Genomic DNA, 20,933 nt, shown 5'->3' on the forward strand with positions numbered 1-20,933 from the left:
GGTGGGCAGGAGTGGGCAGGGGGCGGCCAGGGCAGCGATGGCGGCGGCGGGCAGGAGGTGGGCAGGAGGCGTGCCGGGGGCGGGTGGGGCGGGCGGTGGCTGGCGGGGGCGGGCAGGGGAGGGCATGGAGCGGGTAGAGGTGGGCAGGAGTGGGCAGGGCAGGGGGCGGTGGGGGCGGGCGGGGGCGGTGGGGGCGGGCAGGGGAGGGCATGGAGCGGGTAGAGGTGGACAGGAGCGGGCAGGGCAGTGACGGCAGGGGGCGGTGGGGGCGGGCAGGCCCGGAGCGGGGCAGTACCACCCCTCCGCCGCCAGGGGTCGCCCTTCGTGGAGGTGCGCACGCGCACGCGGGGATTCACCCCCCTCCTTCCCACCCCCCTCGGCACCGCCACCACTCGGCGCACGCGCGCCGGGTCCCGCCGGGGGAGCGTGGCCCGCTGAGGTGGCGGTGGCGGGAAGATGGAGGCGGCGGCGCTCGGCGGGTCGGTGTTGCCGGGCGGCCTCGTCCTCCTCCTCGTCCTGCTGCTGCTGCTGCTGCTGGCGGCCGCGCTGTGCCGCGCCGCGCCGCCGGACGGTGAGTACCGCGGGCACGGCCGGGGGGCCGGGCCGGGCCGGGCCGGGCTGAGCCGCGCTCCGCTCCCCGCAGGCGCCGGGGCGAGCGGCGCCGCCAGGCCGGAGGAGCCCAGGAAGGCGAAGCCGGCGGCGCGGGCCCGGCGGGACAAGTCGCAGCAGCAGCACAGCTTCGCCCACCGGCTGCTGGTGGCCGCCCTCAAGGTACCGTGTGTGGCCGGGACCGGCCGGGCCGGCGCTGCCCCTCCCCGCGGGCCGCCCCCGCTGTGACCGCGCTCTCTTCGCAGGGCCACAGCGGCTCCGTCTCCTGCCTGGACTTCAGCAGCAACGGCAAGTACCTGGCGTCGTGCTCCGACGACCGCACGGTCCGTCTGTGGAGCACCCGGGACTTCGCGGCGCGGGAGCACCGCTGCCTGCGTGCCAACGTGGGGCTGGACCACGCCGAGCTCGTCCGCCTCAGCCCCGACTCACGGTAGGGCCGGGCCTCCCCACGCCGCCTCCACCCACGGACCGCTTGGGCGTATCAGCACCGGGATGTCCCGCAGACAGAGCTGCTGGTCGCACAGCCCGAGGATCAGCGATGTGTCTTCTGGGCTGCGTGGAAGCAACATCCCTCACCGGGCCTTAACGGCACCACTGGTTCATGGTCTCACGTGAAAGCAGCTGGCATCGCAGTGTGGCTCTTGGGACAAATATCCCCGTGCCCACCTTGCTGCACCCATGGAATATCCTTGTTAAGGTCTTCGTCAGCAGGCCCTGCAGCTGGGTTGAGTGCCTGAGCCTCTCTGAGAGGCTGGGGAGAGAGCTCTTGCTGGCAGGGAAGGCTGGTGGAAAAGCATGCCTTGGCACTTTGTGAAGCAGCCTCCTCTTAGAGAGAGGGAGGAGTCTTGTTTCCAGATGTGAAGTAATAAATTCTGTTCTTTTCCATTCAGTGTTGCATTTGAGCTAACACAGGGAAAGAACTTGGTGCCCTGGTGAAGCCTGCAGCTTTTTATCTGCCAGTGCATCCCTTTTCCCAGGTGCCACTGAATGACCTGTTAGCTTACCTGTTGTAGCTAGGCTGAGCTGAGGTAGCCCGTTTCTTAATGGTTCAGTGTTCATCTTTCCCCAGGGCATTCATTGTTTGGCTGGCAAATGGCGAGACTATTCGTGTCTATAAAATGACCAAGAAGGATGATGGAAGCTTCACCTTCACTGCAACTTCTGGGGACTTCCCAAAGAAGCACAAGGCTCCCATCATTAACATAGGAATTGCAGAGACAGGTATGGAAATGACTTATTGAGTCTCAAGATTAGCTTTGATTTGCTTGTAAAGCAAGAGCTGGGTTGAAAGTGTTGGAGTTTCTCGCATTTTCAAGGCCCGTTTTCGCACCAGCACTTGAGTCTCTGTAGTCTCTTAGGCGTTACTCTAAAGACTTTGTTTACTACTTAGTAAATTGAAAGATGTCATTTTCAGACAGGTTATATTCCTGCAAGCACAGAGCTAGCTCTGTGGTGTGCACAGTCTCTTAATTTACATTTTCAGGGATGCTGTTGCAAAGAGGTCTGGTCACAGTATTGAGAGGATCGCTGTTCTCTGGCCCACCAGTCTCTCTTTAACCAGTCAAAAGTATCTCTAGCAAGTTCGTACAGTCTATCTTGGACTTCCGGGATCCTCTAGAACAGAGGCTGGGAGTGTGGTGGGTATGAGTTAGCGGCTGGGGCTCAATGGATTAATGCTTCAGCTGTATGACAGCAGGCAGTTGGAAGTGGGTGTATGTGAGTTCACCTCTGTAATAGGAGAGCAGAGAAGATGGTAACAGAGACCCTTGTTCAGCTGTGAAAGTGAAAATTTAAACCTGCAACAAGTAGCTGAAAGGTAAATGGGCAGCTCCGTGTTCAGGCTGAGATGGAAAAAGGGAAAGTGTCCAGAATGTTGATACCGCCAGGAATTGCAGATAATAGTAGTGTGACTTGTAGTCAGCTACCTACTCACAGTCCATGACTTGAAAGCTACGGATGCCTCGGGTATCTGTGGGAGATTGTCTGCTGTGTTACTCCTGTGGTACTGGCTTAGTGCTGAGCTCTGCAAGTGGGATCTGAGTGGTGCTGGGGCGGGAAGCATGTGTGGTTTCTGAGTGCCCACTGCCAGCTGATGACTGCCAAAGCCGGGGTGCACTAAGGCATAACCAGGAACTGTGTCTTCTTGTTCTGTCCTGGGGGGTTGACAGTCCTTGAATTTTGGTGCTGCTTTTGGTTTTCTTGACTGTCTGGGCACAGGGAGAGTTTTTAAGCGTGCTTAGGGACTGTCCTAGGCCTTTGATAGGTCTGTGGCAGGGTTAGGCCTGGGAGCTATCCTGATCTTTGCCTTTTTTTCCCCCCAGGAAAGTTTATCATGACAGCTTCCAGTGACACTACCATCCTGATATGGAGCCCGAAGGGTGAAGTCCTAGCCAGCATTAACACTAACCAGATGAACAATGCCTACGCCATGGTGTCACCCTGTGGGAGGTGAGGGGCAGGAGGTGTTCCAGGCTGCTGCCATTGCAGAGCAGGAGGTGCAGGAGACAGAACATCCTCTTGCCTTGCCAGAGGACGTCATCAGTTCAGACCATTGGCAGATAGGAGTTACTTTAATGCAATTTTCTGAGGGTTCCACATTTTAAAAAGGGATTCTGGCCCCTGCAAGCTGAGAGCAGCCCCTACAGGAGCTCTGACTCTCATCTCGATGGTCTTAAGACACTTGGTGTGTTGCCGTTGTGCCTCAGCATTGCTGTTCCTGTTAACTGTCTCCTGAAGAGCTGAGAACAGCACTGGCCTCAAATAGCAGAGGTAGGACAACGCAAATGGTGTATGTAAAGCAAACAGAAATTCCAACTTATTTGTAACCTTTTAAAGGTTAATTATAAAATTAAAATATTTGTTACTGGGAGATTTGTTTATCAAGAAAATCATGTTTTCCGCTCTCTTAACTTGCTGCAGGAAGACTTGCCATGCTCCAAGCTCAGTGAGTTTGGGGATTAAAAGCATTTAGGATTTTTACTTTGGTTTAAGAGTTTTGCATTCCTAAGTTGTTCTGGTCCCTGGTTGCCTACCTTAGTGTTCCCTTTACCAGCTTGGTTTCAGTGAAAACTTTTTCAGTGGACCAAAGCAAAGATTTGAACATAGGAGTCTGGACAGGTTTGCCTTCACAGAGCCCTGTCTTACGCACCCGTCGGTGCCAGGGGGCTGCCCCTGGGCTCTTGTCTTGCTTAGGGGGCCAGAGGGGAGCTCTGTAGGGCTGGCCCCACAGCCTGGCAGAAGTGGGTGCTCAGTAGCAGATACCCTGTGTCTCTGCTTGTTCATTCACACAGGTTTGTGGCATCCTGTGGCTTCACCCCCGATGTGAAGGTGTGGGAGGTGTGTTTCAACAAGAACGGAGACTTCCAGGAGGTGGCCAGGGCTTTCGAGCTGAAAGGCCACACTGCTGGCATACATTCCTTCTCCTTCTCTAATGACTCGAGGAGGTGAGTGTGTATTATCCACTGCCTGAAACTGTATGCTCTGGCTCACCCTCAGGACACGTGAGCTCGCCTCTTCCAGTATATGCCAGCAGCCTGTGCAGGGGGGCTGCACTCCTCCTGCATGGTGGGGGGAACACTGCCCTGAGTGCTCGCCTGGGAGCCCAGGGCAGCAAACCCCTGACTGGCTCATGCTGCCTGCATATTCCCCATGGATGTCATCCTTGGGGTGACTGCTGTCCATGCTCTGGAAAGAGAACAAGGACTGTGTGCGTGTACAGACTCACACCTTCCAAAAGAGCTCTCTGTCCCCAAAGCATTGCTGGTTTGCAGGTCTGGTGGGCGAAGAGGTGCTGCCTCATTTCCTCGTGCTCACCTGTGCTGTTTCCTGGCTGCAGGATGGCGACCGTTTCGAAGGATGGGACATGGAAGTTCTGGGACACAGATGTGGAATATAAGAAGCAACAGGACCCATACCTGCTTCTGACTGGGAAATGTGAGGTGACGGAGCCTTGTCGCATCGCCCTGTCCCCCGATGCTCGTGTTGTTGCTATCTCTAGTGGCACAGACATTGTCGTGTACAACACGAGGAGAGGGGAGGAGGAGGAACGCTTCCTTGGCGTGCATGGACAATGCATAACAGACTTGGCTTTTGACACCAACAGCCGCTACCTGGTGTCGTGCGGGGACCGAGCCATCCGTGTCTTCCACAACACCGCTGGTCACCGGGCAGTGGTGGAGGAGATGGAGACCATGCTGAAAAAAACTGGGAATAAAGCCACCCAAGAGAGGCTGGAGCAGCAGATCTCCAGCGCCCGCAAAGCGCTGGCGGCGATCTATGGCAGGAAGCACTAATCTCCCCGCATGGCGGCATGTCCCGGCTTAGCCGTTGCGTTCTGCCTTTGGGGATTTTTGGGGGTTTGTTTTTTTTTTGTTTTTTTTTTTAATAACTGAACAACTTGTAATAAAAGAGTGCACAGACCGCGTGCCCGGGTCCTGGCTCGGGCGCTGGGTGGCCGTACCGGGGGGCGCTGGGCGGCGGGGTGCCAGGGGCAGGCAGGGGCCAGGGTGGGTGCCGGGCTGACGCTGCGCCGCCCTGCCGGGGGCTCGCCCCCCACCTGCGTCTGTCCCGTGCCCCGTGGGAGCGCTCGCAGGGGCGGGGCGGGCGGGTTTGCCAGGCCTTGGGGACGGGGTTCGGGGCGGGTCCCTTGCGCGGGGGCCGCCCGAGCTCGGCCTTCGGTACGGTGCGCGTGGGCGGGGCGCCCTGGCGGGGCGGGGTTTGCCCGGAAGGAAGATGGCGCCGCAGCGGCCTTGGTAACGCCTGCCCGCAGGAGGGCGGGGCTATCTGCGCAGGCGCACTGCGCACGCCTTCCCCAGGGCGGGGCGAGCGCTGTGACGCAGCGGGGCGGGGCGCGCGCATGCGCGGAGCGAGGCGGCGGGTGCTGCGGAGCCGGGGCTGCCGGGGCTGCGGGCGCCATGTCGGGCCGCTCGGTGCGCGCCGAGACCCGCAGCCGCGCTAAGGATGACATCAAAAAAGTGATGGCGGCCATCGAGCGCGTCCGCAGATGGTGAGAGGCGGGGCCGTGTGGGGTGGGGCCTTCCCGGCGTGCAGCCAATCACCGCACCACACGGGTGCCAGTGGAGGGGCTCCGGTAATGACTATCCAATCAGTGTTCGGCGTGGGGTAGCGGGCGGGGATAGCGAGACAGCGGCCAATTAGCTCGCCCTGTCTGCTCGGGAGTGTGGGGGGAGCCGGAAGCGCTGGTGATCGGCGGGTGGCACGACCAATCACGACGAGACATTCGGGGTGAGGGGGCGGGGCGTAGTGGAATGGCGTTCCTCTGGGCCAATCGGAGCCCGGCGGGAGGGCGGAGCTTGTTGCCAGGGTACCCGCGGGCCCGGCTCCCCCGGCGCCATTAACGGCCGCGTCCGTGTCGCGCAGGGAGAAGAAGTGGGTGACGGTGGGCGACACCTCGCTGCGGATATTCAAGTGGGTGCCGGTGGCGGACAGCAAAGAGGTGGGTACCGCGCGGGCCGACCCCCGGCTCCGCCCGAGCCGCCGCAGTCGCTTCCCGCCCCCCCCCCGGGGCGGCCCTCGCCGCGCCTCAGGCCCCTCCCGCGGGGCCGGTCCTTGGCCCGTGGAGCCGCGCTGCCGTGTCGCCCGCCGCTGAGGGGCCTGGGCCGCTTCGCTGCCTTGCGCCGGGCGACCGCCCCTCGCTGCCTGGGACCCTTTTTGCATGAATCCCCAGAGAACTTGTTTTCGTCGGGGGGCGCTCCTAGATAGGTGCTAGCTCTTCCTTTCGCCCCTCTCGGCGGGGGGGTCGCCTCAGTCAGAAAAGCACCCAGAAAGGGGAGGGAGAAGGGCTGCCCGAGCACAGTCCCTGGGTTGCTGGAGGGAGAAAGGGGAGTCATTCCTCTGGAGGAGGCTGGGCAGCTCTGAGCTCTCTGCCCAGCGGTAGGCTCCTCTCACCTGGAGTTTCTGCTTTTCTTTCTCTCCTCAAGAAAGAGAAATCCAAATCAAGTAGCAGCACTGCCCGAGAACCCAATGGCTTCCCAGCTGACACCTCTGCCAACTCCTCTCTCCTCCTGGAGTTCCAAGGTAAGTCTGGCTGAGCCCCCTTCAAGCTGGAGGAAGACTTTTAAGGCCTTATAGAAGCCGGAATGGTGCTGGTTTACGTATCCCTCGTGTATTGGGAGGAGCAGTGCATGTCTTCAGCGTGGAGTTATGCAGAGCCACTTCAGGAGTATTCCTGCTGAAATTATTCATTTCTGCTGTCAGAAAGAGCCTTAACTGTCTGTTTCTGGGATCTTCCTGTAGGAAGCTTCATGGGGAACTGGAGGAGTAGGCGTTCTTGTTCCCTTTTTGCAGTCCCTGCTGGGGAGAGGCCGGCAGCTCTCTGCAGCTGAGTCCGCTGCTTCCAGCAGTGACTTGCATGGACCTTAAGATGAAAGGGCAGAGGATCTCCTTGACCTTGCTCTTGGTCTTGGAGCGCTGTGGCCGGCTACAGGCAGGCTGGGCTCTGTGATTGAGCCAAGCGAGGCTTAGGCAGTGCATGGTCTTGCTGCTGGAGCAGAGTGTATGCCTGTCCCCAGCCTCTCCACTTGGCTCTGTGTGGCCAAGGAAAATCGGGGGATGTATTGGGACTTCTAGTAGGTGCACTGAGAATGTTAGCATTGCTGGTCTGCAGTTTAGGACTTGGAAAAGATGTGCACCAGGATTGCCTCCCCATCCAGAAGCAGATGCTGAGTATTGCTCTTAGTGTTAGCTTGCTGCCTTGCAAGAAGAGTTACAAAACCCTGGTACACAGGCAAGAGGTCTCTTGCCCTTGAATGCCTTGAGCCCTTGCGAGCCACAGACGTGAGATTTGGCAGTGCAGTGCGTTGTATCAACCCCGTGCTTTCTGCTTGTTCTTTCTGAATAGCTGGGGGTTGCTCCCTGTCTGCTCAGACTCATTCCCCAAACAGAAGCACCCCGTCTCCCATGGGCCAGTTGTGTACCTGACGCCAGTTGTGTCCTAGCAGGGAGTCCTTTCCTTTGCCTGGCAGCCCTTGTGGTGATGGGTGGCGGTGAATCCCCCTGTACTCTAACTGCATCTGACTGTGCTCTTCGTTCTCCCTAAGAGCCCAGTTGCCAGTGCTGCCCTTGGCTGCCTGTGCCCCTGGGTCAAGGTGCTCTTCTTCACTAGGTGCTGTCTCTGCAGATGAGAACAGCAACCAGAGCTCCCTGTCAGACGTCTACCAGCTCAAGGTTGACAGCAGCCCCAACTCCAGCCCCAGTCCGCAGCAGAGCGAGTCTATGAGTCCTGCCCACACGTCCGACTTCCGCACGGATGACTCGCAGCCACCCACACTGGGGCAGGAGACGCTGGAAGGTGAGTGCTGGGCTGGGAAGGGAGGAGGTGGGTGGCTGGGCCTGGGGAAGGCCCTGCTGGAGCTGTTGCTTGTCTGGTAGGTGACTGTCAGGCACTGCTGGAAGCAGACAGGGTAGCGGGGACTCGTGCCTTCTGCTGGAGGTCTCCTCCCCTGGCTCAGGACTGAGCTGGGTGCTGCCATGCTCCGGGGTCAGCAGTTCCGTTAACGCTTCTGTTCTCCCCAGAGCCTTCCCTGCCTTCCTCGGAAGTTGCAGATGAGCCTCCCACTCTAACAAAGGAAGAGCCAGTCCCCCTTGAGACTCAGGTAAGGGAAGGGGGATTGAAACCATGTCTGAATGCACACAGACCCAGCTTTGCCCTTTCACCCTGTTGCTGGCCCTTGTAGCAGAAGCATCTGGATGGATGGACTTGCTCTGCAGTCCCAAAGTGCCCTCCAGGAGCTCCCTAAGCCTCCCAGCTTCCTGACCTGTCCCCTGGTTTGGTTCAGATTTTAAAAGTGTGAAGAAAGGAAGTGGCGGTGGAGTACAATGATGACTCTAGCCAACTCGGGGGCTGAAGTGGGTTCCCATTCCTGGTGTCCTGAGGCTTCCTCAGAGATGAGTCTGGGGTGTCCCCACAGCATGACACAGCTATGTCTAGGCCCACATGGCTTGGTGGACACACTGAGCTCCCGTTGCTGCTCGTGACCACTGCTTCTGGCTCTTGCAGGTTACTGAAGAGGAGGACGACTCCGGTGCACCGCCTCTGAAGAGATTTTGTGCCGATCAGAACTCTGTGTGCCACACGGCCTCGGAGAGCTAGCTTGCCTGTCCCCAGGGAGAGCGCCTTCGCCAGCCCCTCGCAGAGCTGCCCGCCCTCCCCTGGGGGACGGGGTGCTTCCTTTCAGTCTGCCCCTTCCCCAGGGACAGGCGCTCCTGCCACTCGCCATCCAGCCTGCCCTTCCCTGCCCAGGGGCCTCCTGCCAGCCCCTCGGAGGCAGCCTGCACTCCCCGGGGCTGATGGGGCTGCCACCAGTACCTGCAAACTTGCCTCTATTTATTGGCTCCCTCTCTCCCTGCTGACCTGTCCTGTAGCGTGGGGGTCTCCGGTGGGTGGTCTGCATGCACGGGGTGGGCAGTTGTCCACGGGGCTCTTGGTGGCCCCCAGGGCACTGGCGGGTGCTGTTTGCCTGCTGCTGGCTCCCCTGCCCGCCCTCCCCTGGGTGCTGGGAGCCAGAGGGCTGCCCTCCCCCCACGTGAAGCGTCTGTCTGCCCCTCTGTGGGTGGTGAGACGTGTGGGGGTGGCTGCGGGTGAGGCTGAGCCCCCTGCCCTGCCACGGCAGGACCCCGCTGGGACGCTGTGCAATAAGCTGCTAGTTTAAGCCATTAGTGTTGGGAGAGAGGGGAGCGCTCCCACCCTCAGGGGGGTCACCTCTGCTCTGCCGCGGGCGCCAGCATAAGGACCCCCACCCTGTCAGGGCCGGCTGCATTGGGCCCCCCCGGCCGAGAGCAGGGGGAGTTGCTCCCCCGTGCCCAGCAGAGCCCTGCACCGGCCTAGGTACCATCCCGGTACGAGGGAGGATGCGGCAGGGTGCCCTCCCCCCCCTCCCTGCAGGAAGCCCCCCCACCCCTGGCCCCCAGCTCCCGCCGCCAGCCCCCAGCCTCCCCTGCCGCCACTGCATGTCCCGCCGAGTCTGTGATCGAGCCTGGCGAAGCCGAAGGCGCGGCCGCGCGTGGAAGTGGAAAGTTATTTTAGCACTGAATAGAATATTTTTAAAATTAAACTATTTGAAATACAGTGCCCGGTGTCTGCAGGGGGAGGGGGGGTTGTGCTGGGGTGGGAGGCCAGGGCCCGCAGTGGGGGGGGGAAGCCCGGGGCAGCCCCCAGCCATCTGCAGCAGCGAGCACCCAGCGAGCACCCCCAGGGCCCAGGGGGACCAAGGGCTGCGGTCCCTGGCGGGGGCAGGGGAGGGTATCTTGGTGCGCAGTGTCAAGTTAACTGCAAGACCTCAATATGCAAAAGAGCCCAAATAAGCAGCTTCGTTAGTACGAGGCCTGCAGGTACGCCAGCAATAGTCTGCCTGTGGTTTGTTGCAAATAATTATTTTTATTTTCCAGTTTATTAAATCCAGTGTGTAAACTGAAGCTGAAGGCACACAGTTTTCTGTTGTACTGCTGTGTATAATTGTGGTTTTAATATCTCATTTTGAGAGCAAAATGGCCAGACAAGGGCAGCTGCTGATGAATTTAGAAAGAAACTACCCCGATGCAGTAGTAGATATTGGGAAAATAGCTGTAGGAGAGAGCTCCAGCAAGGAGATCTTGCAATAAGAAAGGGCAATGAAGAGCTTTCTGCAGTAGTGTGTGCATTGCTGAATTCAGGAGGAGGAGTGATGATGGAGATCAGAATTCCAGGTCTCAGGAGCTCGGCTTTGGCCTGGACATAGAGCAGACCCTCGGGGTGCATTGACTGCACCGGCCAGCGAATACCTCATGGATGCAGCCGTGGAGTCACTTGCTGCTTTTTGTTAAAACATGGAACTGTGGAGATCCAGCCTCTATAGCTTGAGCGCTGGTTTGTCCCATAGGCCTTTCACTTCAGTTGCCCCGTGACTTGAAGTGACGCTGCTGCACTTCGGAGGGGGAAGGAAAGCTGTGCCAATGTGCCAAGCACCGTGCTGAGAGTGAGCCAAGCGCTAGGAGAGCTCTGCTGAAATTTGATGGGGGTGCAAAGGACACTCCTCTGAACACAGAACCACAGCATCCAAGGTGCCGCAGCCTGGCTTTTAAAGAGCAACAAACTGGTGGTTGAGGAGGTCCTGGATTTCACAGAGACAACACATACTGAATTTAAGAACTTCTCTACAGAGAGTTATCTTGGAATACATTAGAAAAACCATCCCAAAGTATGTCTCTCCCTTTGCAAATACTCCGGGTATTTCTTTTTTAGAGTGGATGACAGCAGAAAAGTCATTGGAAGCCATAGTTCGGTGGAGAAAGAAGCTTTAGACAAAAGAGTAGCTGACCCCATGGGCTCGATGCCCACTCATCGCTTCCTCAGCTCTCAGGCCAGCGTGCAGTTTGAGGCTGACACCCTGAGCATTTATGCCAAAGCAGAATGGCATACCACTGGCAGGGCTACGCACACGCTGTGCGAGTTGAACAGCCTTGTTGCAGTTTTCCAGGATAACGCTGAATCCTGGGTGGTGACAGGTGACACAGACAAAAGCCTGAGCATCAGGAAACAGACGGAGCTCATGACAGCTGTAGACCCAGGTAAAATCTGCATTTACATTAGTGCTAACTCCATTTCTGCCTTGGTTTGTAAACTTTCAGGAGGAAAGACCACCTCCTCCTGTTCTGTGTTCTCACCAGCCCTAGAAAAGGGCCTTTGGGCATGGCACGACCACGGGCACTGGGGGTGACCGTGTGGTAACTGGCCTTCAGTGGCAAAAACCCTCCTGTGAAGCATTACCCTCTGAACTGCTTCAACAGGACTTTTTGAAGCACTTCCAGCTGGAATAAGCCTTCCTAGGGTTTTCATATGCCCCTAAATGAAGCGGTAAGACTCAAAATCACCCAGGAGCTTCCAGTGCTCTTAATGACAATTGCAGAAAACTTTTGAAGCTGGCTTTGCCCGTTAAGATGCTTAGGAGGGAGTCAAGTCTTGGTGGAAATCTGGACCCTTTAGGTTCCTAAGAGGGGTTTATTTTGAAAAACAAAAAAGTCCTTACTGGTGCTGATCCCCATGGATTGAAATCCCCAGTGCCTGATGCACTAGCAAGGATTAATCTCCATGCCCTGGTTTGATCCATGTAGATTGAGCATCGTGGCACAAGTTGTGTGCCAGCACTAAAGTAAAATAATCTTTTTAGCTGTAATGGCGGCGTCAAACTGACCTGCAACTTTTCTTCTCCTTCCCCTTATCAAGTACTAATTACATCTGTGATGAAGTCAGGGACACTAGGGTAGCTATTAAAACCTGGCCAGTCATCAGAGCTTGAAGCTGAGAAAAGCCCTTCCAAGTGGTGGCTCTGCGAGCGATGCTCACCACGCAGCAGGCTGCACACTGCTCCCCTTCCTGAGGCTCACGTGTATTTCTTATGCCTACCGAAACATCACTTTGCACACCCAGTGTGGCTCCGTGGGTGTAAAGGCTGTTTTGAAGGAGCAGGAGTGCAAGGCTTTCCTTGGTTTAAAGCATGCTGTCCCACTTCATTGTGAAATCCTTCCTGTTTAAAAGCTGTGTCCCGCATTTGGTTCCACCACCCCACACCAAGACCTGTACAGCAGGTCCCAGAGAGCTTTTCTGACCACTGATTTGAGTAAGAGTTTTTCAGTCGTAAGATGAAACTTACCCTTCTTTCCTGCAGGCTCCCTGTAACACAAATTTCCCTCAAGTGTGTGCCCATTGCAGTGACTGCATGAGCAAGGAACACGCCAGCTGGAGGGGACCCCCCCGTCCCAGCAGCACCCAGCACACCAGGCAGCTCCAGCCTGCTGTGAAACCTCCCCTGTGGCTCTGGTCTGTGCTCAGAGCTGGGACAGCTGGTCTCTTCAAAGGACACAGTCACAGAAAAGACAGAAAGGATGATGTTGATAGGAGGGGAGCAAAGTGGCAAGGTCTTCTGGAGATGTGCACCTGCTGAGGAGACCTACGGCACGCAGGTGGTTCCCGCAGGGTGCTGGTGTGCTGAACTGTCAGGCCAGGTGTCTCTTACCTGTGCCCTGGGATCTCAACAAACTCATCCCATGTAGGGTCTAGGTCCTGCTGCTGAACTGCAAAGCCGCCTGTCCTGTGAGCCCTCGCTCTTCTGCAGCAAATCAAGATCCTATTGTTTGTCGGATACTGTCATCTTAACTGTGGAGGCAGCACTTCCTTGGGTGGAATCGCGAAGGGAGGCTTTAAATGAATCATTTTAGCCACTCTTTAGTGCTGGGCTTTAAAAGTTCATATGGAATGATTCTAATGCACATAACATACTTCTTTCTTCCCCCAAGATCTTTCAAATCTGGCTGATAAATTTGAGAATGAGCCTCAACTTGGCAAATGGCCCTCCTCTTATCAACCCAGTTTACTCAAAAGCTGGTCTCCAGTGTATGTCTGAATTCCGAAAATGCCTCTACTCAGGTAAGACATTTATTCTGGATATTTTTTTTTAATTTAACATTGTATTTGACAAAACTTCTAGGAAGATAGCATGAGATAAGATTTTAGGCAAACAACTGTTAGGGTATTTAAAAGATGCAAGTGCTCCAAAAATGTTGATTTCCCTGATTTTTCAGGTGTTTCTATCTCTTCTGCCGTTTTTGGCACTGAATATAATCCCTAACGCACATAATTGCTGGGAATATACCCAGTGTCCCAGAGGTTTGAGTACTGTCTGCCCTGTTATGCTCAAAAGCCTTCTTATGAACAAAAAAAGAGAATAATTAATTTCTACTGCAATTGAAATCTAAGTAGTCTAATAGAAGAATTATTATTAGTCAAGATCTAGGTATTACAGATAATGAAAGAAAAAGACAATAAATGAACACCACTGTGAAAAAAGTAGTAGTAGTAATTAATGATAATAATAATGATAATAATAATAATAATAATAATAATAATAATAACAACCTGCACAGCATCCACCCCAGTTTGTGGCATTAGGCTCAGCCTTCCACTGCCACTCAGGTTCCTGCTGTGACGGCTCCAGTCTGCTGGGGGTTGTTGGGGCAGGTTGTCAGCATCCCCAGTTCTGCCAGGAGTACACAGTTGATGCTGATGGTTTCTTTTTCCTACCTCAGGCTCTGCATGGGGTCACGTCCTGTAGGTTTGCTAACACTAACACACTTTTACACCTTGTTTTTTCTTCACTGGTCTGCAAGTTCACTGCTCCATTGGGGTTGAGTGAGCACAGCATGTTCACTAAACTGAGAACAAGTATCTCAGTACCCTTAAACCCAGTTTTGCTCAGCTCTGGGGCTGCATTTCTTTATCTGACCATCTGACAGCTGTTCCTGGCCTTGGGGTCGCTTGTGCTCTGTCTCTCACCACCCCACACCCGAATTCAGCCCTGCACCCTGTATCCCATATCTGGAGACCCCTGCTGTCCTACCACACCTGTATTTCTGCACTCTGCATCACCACGTTACAGGCAGGAAGGTCTTATCCTGTGCAGAAGACCTGCTTGTTCCTACTGTCTGTATAAATGGATGGTTGTTATCCACAGCCACCTGGTTATTAGCAAAAAATGCTGTTACAGGCAAACCAAGTAAAAACAAAGCTCCAAACAGGTCAACAAAAATTCAAACAAAGCAGCCAGACAAGGCTCTGAGCTGAGGCCTCACAAACTCAGCGCACTCCCCACAGCTGGGTACCGGCACTGCTGTGTCGCTGACCTGCAGGGCCAAGTGCCAGGGGTTTGGGTGAGGGATGCCTGGCCAGCGTAGGTGTTTATCTCACCCGGTAAGTTAGTTCTGCTGCCTGGCTCACTGCTACAGGGGAACTGCAGGCTGGGACGCACAAGGGAAGGTAAATCTCAGCCCTTACCATGCAGGGCTAGAAAACCTTGCCTTGGTTTTATTTTCTAGGTGAAGACTTCCGTTATTTCAGAAACACTTCAGCCATAAAAGCACCGACGGTTGCTGAGCAACAGATACTCCCCCATACCAAGCCCCCAAAGACAAGGGAATAGAAGTAGCCAAGGGCAATGTCAATCCTGTCGTGCTCCTGCAGAGCAGGGCTGTGGATTTTAGGTCAAGCTCTGAGACACACGGGAGAGACACATTCCAGATGCTAGTGCAGTATCAGAACCACTCCAATCAGCAGCAGATGGATACAGCCTCATTAAACATAGTCCATGGATTATTTTTTCTGAATTCTGACCTATGGATGTATGTATTAGTTGCTATTAGTTTTGTCATTTTGCTGTCCTTTCACATCTCTTTTCAGGAGCACTGTCAGCTGACCGATTTACTGATCAGTTAACTGTTTTGGTACAGGATATGTAATTGCTGTTTCTTGATGAGAAGAATGTGGTTTTTAAATGGAAAGCTGTGAGACAGTCAGCGTAAACGTACGCTTGCATTGAGATTTTTCTGTGTGTTACGTATACGCATACCTGTACTTTTAACCTCTAAATTTAAGATAGACAATTTGTGTTAGTATTTTTTTTACATTACTGTTACTTGTTATTTTGGAGGAGGACCAAGTTTAGTACTGGGATGGCAGGTATCTTTATGTATTCCCCTGTATTTAATAGGAATGTGTATCTATACATCAAGAGACTCATGATGCTCCTAAGTGCCTTTTCCCTTGCTACATGCATTGTGCTTTACCAGTCAGGAGTGTAGGAGATGCTGCAAGTGGGCTGCTCCATCTGGTTCAGCCCCTGGTCTCTCACTGTGGCAGCAACATATCTGTCAAAGGAATACAGAAATAATGAGAAAGCAGATAGAAAGGAGGCAGATCCCTCCAAAGAGACTTTTTCTTATTCCGTTTAGAAGTCAGGCAAGCCTGGAGTATGGAGTTTATCTCATTTTTATTCATATAAAAAGTCCTTACAGATTTATCATGGGAAGGTTGGATTTTTTACTCGTACTAAATAATTTATTTTGATGACACCATTGTATAATATATTACTCCGGTAATTGGTGTGTTGAGTAAAATATTTGCTGTGTTTTGTTTTTCTAATTTTTTTTTCTAGTGGGTTCTGAAATCAAACAGAAGCCAGAAACCATCTGCATCAACCTGTTCTTAGAGTATCTTGGATTAGAGGATTTAATAAAAAAAATAATCCATCCATTTAACAAGGGGGTACTGATATTGTCAAGGAGTTGGGCTATTGACATTGGATTGTGGAAAACCCAGGATTTTGTGTGTGATGTTCTCTTAGTAGCTGAAAATGCGCATCCAGAGTTGTGTGCTGTAGGCAAGGATGCCTCTTCTGCTGAGTTCAAAAACTCGAGGGAAACTGCTTATGCATTAAAGCAGAAACTAGTCAGTGATGGGGGTTATGCTTCAACAGTGTATATGATTCCCCAAATACTGCACCTGAATGGTACAAAGAGCTAAATGGAAGTTGCAGAGATGATGCTCCAGCAAGAAAACCAAGAAAACCTGTGCCATTACACCAGCTTGTACCCAGAGAATGACACTCACCTCCAGGGGCATCCCAATGTTCTTGCCTGCGCTTGTGATTATTGTGCTGTTCCTGAACTCCTACTTAAGTGACCATCTTGGCTGTGAGATTTTCAACTTTCTCACTCTCAAACAGCACGAGCTGCTCTCCAAGAACCCACACAAAGCAAGGAGCAGTTTGTCCTTGGTCTTCCTGGAACAGGGAAAACTATCATGGCTTTGAAGATCATTGAGAGAACAAGAAACATTTTTCACCATTCTGTGAAAGAGATACTCTAAATTTGTGAAAATTAACCCTTGAAGAAGATTGTGGGGTAAGCAATAATGTGTATTTCCTCTTTTTTTCTTTTTTTTTTTCATTGTACCCTCTGTACATGCAGCACAAGCCCTGCTGATTTTACATCTGTTTGCCAAATGCATAACTTCAGCTGACACAAGCACACAATAATCACCTCAAGAAAGGTGTTAATGTTGACAGTATTAGTGAGCTGAGCCCTGGCCCAGATTGAGCATTTGCTGACTGCATGTTCAGTGATCGCTGGCTGTGTTAGACCTTGGACAGATAACGGCCTTAGTTTAACAGTCTATTATGGCTGGTGCTGACACCAAAACTACCCACCTGCCTTTCTCTGTTGCTGCCTCAACACTGCCTGCGCTGGACCTGATGCAAGCTCCTGTGCAGCTGTACTAGGAACTGAGCCTTGGACCTGGGCCATCTAGACAAGGAGAACAGAAACTAATGCCCTTTTGGTTGAGGATTCCGGGTAGCGCAGTTCCCCAGTCCTGTTCTCACTGTGTTTCCACTGGCGTCAGCAGCAGGCACCACGGTGGACCAAGGCACTGCATCAGGGAGTCACAGCTGAGCTCAGGCATGGCAGTGCCCAGCAGCAGGTACTGGCCCCAGCAGGCAGATGGACTGGCAGAAGCGCTGCCAGTCCCTGCTCACTTTGGGGAGAAAAGGGAACCTGTCCTTCGCACAGGAGCTCAGGCACTGCCTGCTTTCCCTGGGCAGGGGAGAGCAGGGCAGAGGGACACCCCAGGGAGCCTTGCCGTGGGGTCCCCATGTAGGAAGGGTGGGCTCATGTCTCCTTGCTAGGGTAGATCCAAAGCCAACTGGCAGGGACCAGGCAGGCTGTGCAGCGATGCCTGCGCACAGCCGATCCGCTGGAATAAATGTTTCTACCAGGAAGATAGAGCATGCTGCAGCTGAGGTAGGAAGTTTTGTGGTTTTAGACAGTAAGCAGCAACAGCCCTCCAAGCAGGAACCCACTGTGAGATGGAAGCAGTCAATACAGACTTGTCTGGTCACATCTTCTTTTAATTTACCGTAAGTTTTTTTCAAGTTTCAGTTTGGTTTTTTTTTTAGAAATGAGATCTTCTGGTCTGTGACACAAGTTGTCTTCTTAAGTAGGATCTTCCCAAAAGTGAAACACATTGTGGTTGACGAAGCTCAGAATTTTCAGTCTGAGGGAAACTGGCACCAATGTGCCTGGGAGCTAGTCAAGAAAAAAAGTGGCATTTTCTGGGTCTTCCTGGATTTCGTACAGTTCACTCACACATATGGTTGTGGTCTTAAGTTTTCAGAACTATATTCTCAGGAATGGTTGACCAAAGTGATCCATAATGCCAAGCAAATATACAATGTCATGTTTAATCTAATGGAGGAAATCCTATGAGAATGTAACACAGGTATGCCCTACGAGGTGCTGGAAAAGTTGTTCAAACAGGCTGGATGTGTCCATTCGTTGTCAGGTGACTGCATAATAATAATAAAAAAAAATGACACACACACACACATTTGAAATAGCAGAGTCTGTGACCAGGCAGTGCAGCACCTCCATCCAGCAAGGCTATTCTGTCAGATACTGCAGCTCTGTGCAGCACACAGCATGCAGCCCAGGTGCTCAGCCAGGTATTGGAACCTGAGCTAAAAAGGCAAGTAAGGAACTGCAGGGTGAGGTTGGTCTTGGGGTCAGCAGAGAATTTTTTTAGAAAAACATCATTGTTCTTGACAGCATCCGATGCTTCTCAGGACTAGGAAGGAGGATTGTGTTTGGCATCCACCCTGTCCCTGCAGGAGAGGAGATATCTCTGTCTTTTGCTCTGCGTGGCATCCAGAGCCAGCACCAAACCCTGTTTGCTGGCTCTGTTTCATGAGAAAAAGATGTTCTTAAGAGACAAGTCTTTAGCCTACAGTTTACTCTTACCTAGTACTAGGGACACTAGAATGCTACAATCGTTTTTTGTTCAGTGATATTACAGGGCAGCCTTGAGATTTTTTTAATGCCCTTTCTGTAATCTATGAAAAAAAATAAATTATGCATTTTTATATATATGTTTAATCATGTGTAGGCTTGTAGGATGTCATAAAATTGATTTTAATTGAAGGACATTGCCACCTGGAGAGAAAAAATTGCTGAAAATGGCAATTGCAGAAGGAAGTCAACAATTACAAACTACTTGGATAAATCATAGAACAGTTTGGAGACTTGTACTTTCAATTCCTCTGCTTTTTAAGCTGATTCCATATTCTGAGTTGTTTCAGCATTACTGGGGTGGAACCACTGGCTGGAAATGCAGCAGGGGCCATCCTTGTTTACATCCCTGCTGATACTGGTGCAAATGGTCAAACCCCTGCTTTTTTCAGTGTTGGGGAGATTTTGTGTATTTTTCAGCCAAATTGTCTCTTTTCTCATCCAAAAAAATAGAGCCACATCTTGCTTTTGGGAGTGGTGGTGGCTGCCTTCACCTCTGCTGGGAATGGGGCTGTGTGGGTTTGTGGTCACGCCGAATCGTCTTACATGCAGGTTTCTGCCCATGGAGGCAGTTCTGCCCCCAGCAGTGCAGTCCCAAACCTCTCATGAGCAGGCTTGAGTGTGCAACAGCTGGGAACTTGGGGGTATTTGTGTGTTGTGTTGGCAAATTAGTCTTTAGGTAAGCTCCACCTTGTCACGCAGCTGCCCAAGTGCTTGTGCTGGCATGAGGGGCAGCAGGAATGTGCTTCCTGGAGAGGGAAGCAGTGCAGGTTGACAGAATGTTTGAGGTGGGAAGGGACCTCTGGAGGTCACCTCATCCAACCCCCTGCTCAAGCAGGGACACCTAGGCTGCCCAGGATCACGGCCAGGTGGCTTTTGGATATCATGGATGGAGACTCCACAACCTCCTGGGGCAACCTGTGCCAGTGCTCGGTCACCCTCACAGTAAAAAACTGCTTCCTAATGCTCAGAGGGAGCCTCTTGTGTTTCAGATTGTGCCTGTTGCCTTTGGTCCTGTCACTGGGGACCACTGGAAAGAGCTTGGCTCCATCCTCTTGGCACCTTCCCTTTGGATATTGATACACATTGATGAGATCCCCCTTGAGCCTTCTCCAGGCTGAGCAGTCCCAGTTCTCTCAGCCTTTCCTCACAGGACAGATGCTGCAGTCCCTTAATCACCTTCCGGGTCCTTTGTTGTACTCTCTCCACGTCTGTCATACTGGGGAGCCCAGGACTAGACATAGTGCTCCAGGTGCCACCTCACCAGTACTGAGTAGAGGGGAAGGATCACGTCCCTCAACCTGCTGGCAACACTCCTCATGCAGCACAGGACAGTGGTAGCCTTTCTTGCTGCAAGGGTATGCTGCTAGCTCAGGTTCAACTTGGTGTCCACCAGGGTCTTCAGCAGCCTTCTCTGCAGAGCTGCTTCCCAGTCGGCCGGCCCCCTGCATATACTGGTGCCTGGGACTGTTCCTTCCCAGGGGCAGGACTTCACAATTTTCCATGTTGAACTTCATGACATTCCTGGCAGCCCATTTCTCCAGCCTGCCGAGGTCACTCATTTGATGCTTCTCTCCTGGGATCCTCTCTTTTGACAGCTGCTACATTTGTACCCACTCAAGGTGTTAAGAAGCTGCAGTGGGTCACCAAGATTTCCTTATTCTAACCAGGACCACTGAAGTCAACAAGCTGTTGCACTATAGGATGTATATTGACAGCCCAATTCTTACTGTCATGTCAAATTTGATATGAGCAGTATGGCTTTTCAAACTCTGATTGTGAAAAACTTATTGAGAACCTACCACATAATTACATCCTTTCTTTCTGTCTCAGATGCCAACTGTTGCCAGAGCTTTGCCAATGTTTGTCAATTAACATAGTTCCTGTTATTGCCTACTCTGCTATTAGGTTTTAAAAAGCTGAATAAAGTGACACAAAAATGCTATATTTGCCCAGAAAAAAAAAAAAAAAAAAGATATTTCACTGTGACTTTTGTACAATTGTATCAGCTTTCTGCTTTTCTGTAATAAATGGCTTTTTCTGATTTTGCGGCAGCTAGTGTTCCAGATCTGAAAATGTGAAGGCCTTGCAATACCTGAAGGGACCACCAAGGAGTTTCCGCCACAGCTAATGGTCTGGGGAGGAAGATCTAAATCCCACCAGGCTTTTATACCTCAGGCTGTTAGTGTGACAGTTGAACGTGGGACATAGCGCATCAGCACCACAGCGCACTTATGTGAATATGGCTTTCTGCAATATTTAACCTTGTCTTGACCAAAACATTCCTGGAGCTGCAGCGGTGCAGCCAGACCAGCATCCCAGGAGAGGTACCAGAGGGGAGCCCCCTGAGCAGGAGGGCCCTTTGGAGAGGGATCCCAGCTGGCAGAGCTGGGTGGCGGAGTCTTCAGGCACACCAACCTCATGGGCAGTGACTCCACAGGGGACCATGGGGCAAACAGGTTACTGGGAGGAAAGGAGTCCACCTCAGGGCTGGTTCCAGGGAAGGGACCTGATACGGTAAAGCTGGTCACAGAGAAAAACCCTCTAAGACTAGATCTGAAGTTTGAGAAGGCAGGCATTCTTTATCACGGCGCTGAGGGGGAAGGTTTGCTCTGGGTGTGCTCACCAGGTTACTCAAGGGTGCATGTTCTATACAG

General features: G+C 52.9%; 4 protein-coding genes across 6 annotated transcripts; all 4 read left to right on the top strand.

The window, feature by feature from the left end:
* The first annotated feature begins 367 nt into the window (after window positions 1–367).
* TBL2 (transducin beta like 2) lies at window positions 368–5,028 on the top strand. Of its 2 annotated transcripts, XM_080380480.1 has the most exons (7): window positions 370–571; window positions 644–771; window positions 855–1,039; window positions 1,679–1,830; window positions 2,931–3,057; window positions 3,900–4,052; window positions 4,445–5,028. In XM_080380480.1, the coding sequence occupies exons 1-7, from the start codon at window positions 457–459 to the stop codon at window positions 4,899–4,901; spliced, it is 1,317 nt and encodes a 438-aa protein (XP_080236606.1). In that variant the 5' UTR covers window positions 370–456; the 3' UTR covers window positions 4,902–5,028. The 2 variants fall into 2 exon arrangements, with proteins under 2 accessions (XP_080236605.1, XP_080236606.1); XM_080380479.1 differs by having other exon boundaries at window positions 368–771.
* A 411-nt stretch (window positions 5,029–5,439) lies between these two features.
* On the top strand, window positions 5,440–9,694 carry BCL7B (BAF chromatin remodeling complex subunit BCL7B). Of its 2 annotated transcripts, none has more exons than XM_080380597.1 (6): window positions 5,440–5,614; window positions 5,989–6,064; window positions 6,549–6,645; window positions 7,748–7,918; window positions 8,143–8,222; window positions 8,627–9,694. In XM_080380597.1, exons 1-6 carry the CDS (start codon window positions 5,523–5,525, stop codon window positions 8,717–8,719), a joined length of 609 nt encoding a protein of 202 aa, XP_080236723.1. In that variant the 5' UTR covers window positions 5,440–5,522; the 3' UTR covers window positions 8,720–9,694. The 2 variants fall into 2 exon arrangements, with proteins under 2 accessions (XP_080236723.1, XP_080236722.1); XM_080380596.1 differs by having other exon boundaries at window positions 5,441–5,614; window positions 7,733–7,918.
* Window positions 9,695–9,810: 116 nt separating this feature from the next.
* LOC308061029 (schlafen family member 11-like) lies at window positions 9,811–17,366 on the top strand. The gene is given in 23 exon segments (XM_080380470.1): window positions 9,811–10,214; window positions 10,216–10,236; window positions 10,238–10,293; window positions 10,296–10,353; window positions 10,355–10,372; window positions 10,374–10,385; window positions 10,387–10,448; window positions 10,451–10,498; window positions 10,501–10,511; window positions 10,515–10,554; window positions 10,557–10,650; window positions 10,652–10,769; window positions 10,771–10,825; window positions 10,828–11,000; window positions 11,003–11,068; window positions 11,073–11,172; window positions 12,898–12,932; window positions 12,934–13,027; window positions 15,588–15,952; window positions 15,956–16,032; window positions 16,034–16,185; window positions 16,188–16,297; window positions 16,301–17,366. Coding segments are annotated over 23 exon segments (1,881 nt in total). The 5' UTR covers window positions 9,811–10,113; the 3' UTR covers window positions 16,316–17,366.
* On the top strand, window positions 17,164–18,275 carry LOC308067197 (schlafen family member 13-like; the record flags this gene model as incomplete). Its single annotated transcript, XM_080395617.1, is given in 7 exon segments — window positions 17,164–17,232; window positions 17,365–17,694; window positions 17,698–17,813; window positions 17,815–17,880; window positions 17,882–18,011; window positions 18,014–18,114; window positions 18,116–18,275. Coding segments are annotated over 7 exon segments (972 nt in total).
* Window positions 18,276–20,933: the final 2,658 nt, after the last annotated feature.

The sequence above is a fragment of the Falco punctatus genome (genome assembly GCF_963210335.1).
Source record: "Falco punctatus genome assembly, chromosome: 1".
Classification (NCBI taxonomy): domain Eukaryota; kingdom Metazoa; phylum Chordata; class Aves; order Falconiformes; family Falconidae; genus Falco; species Falco punctatus.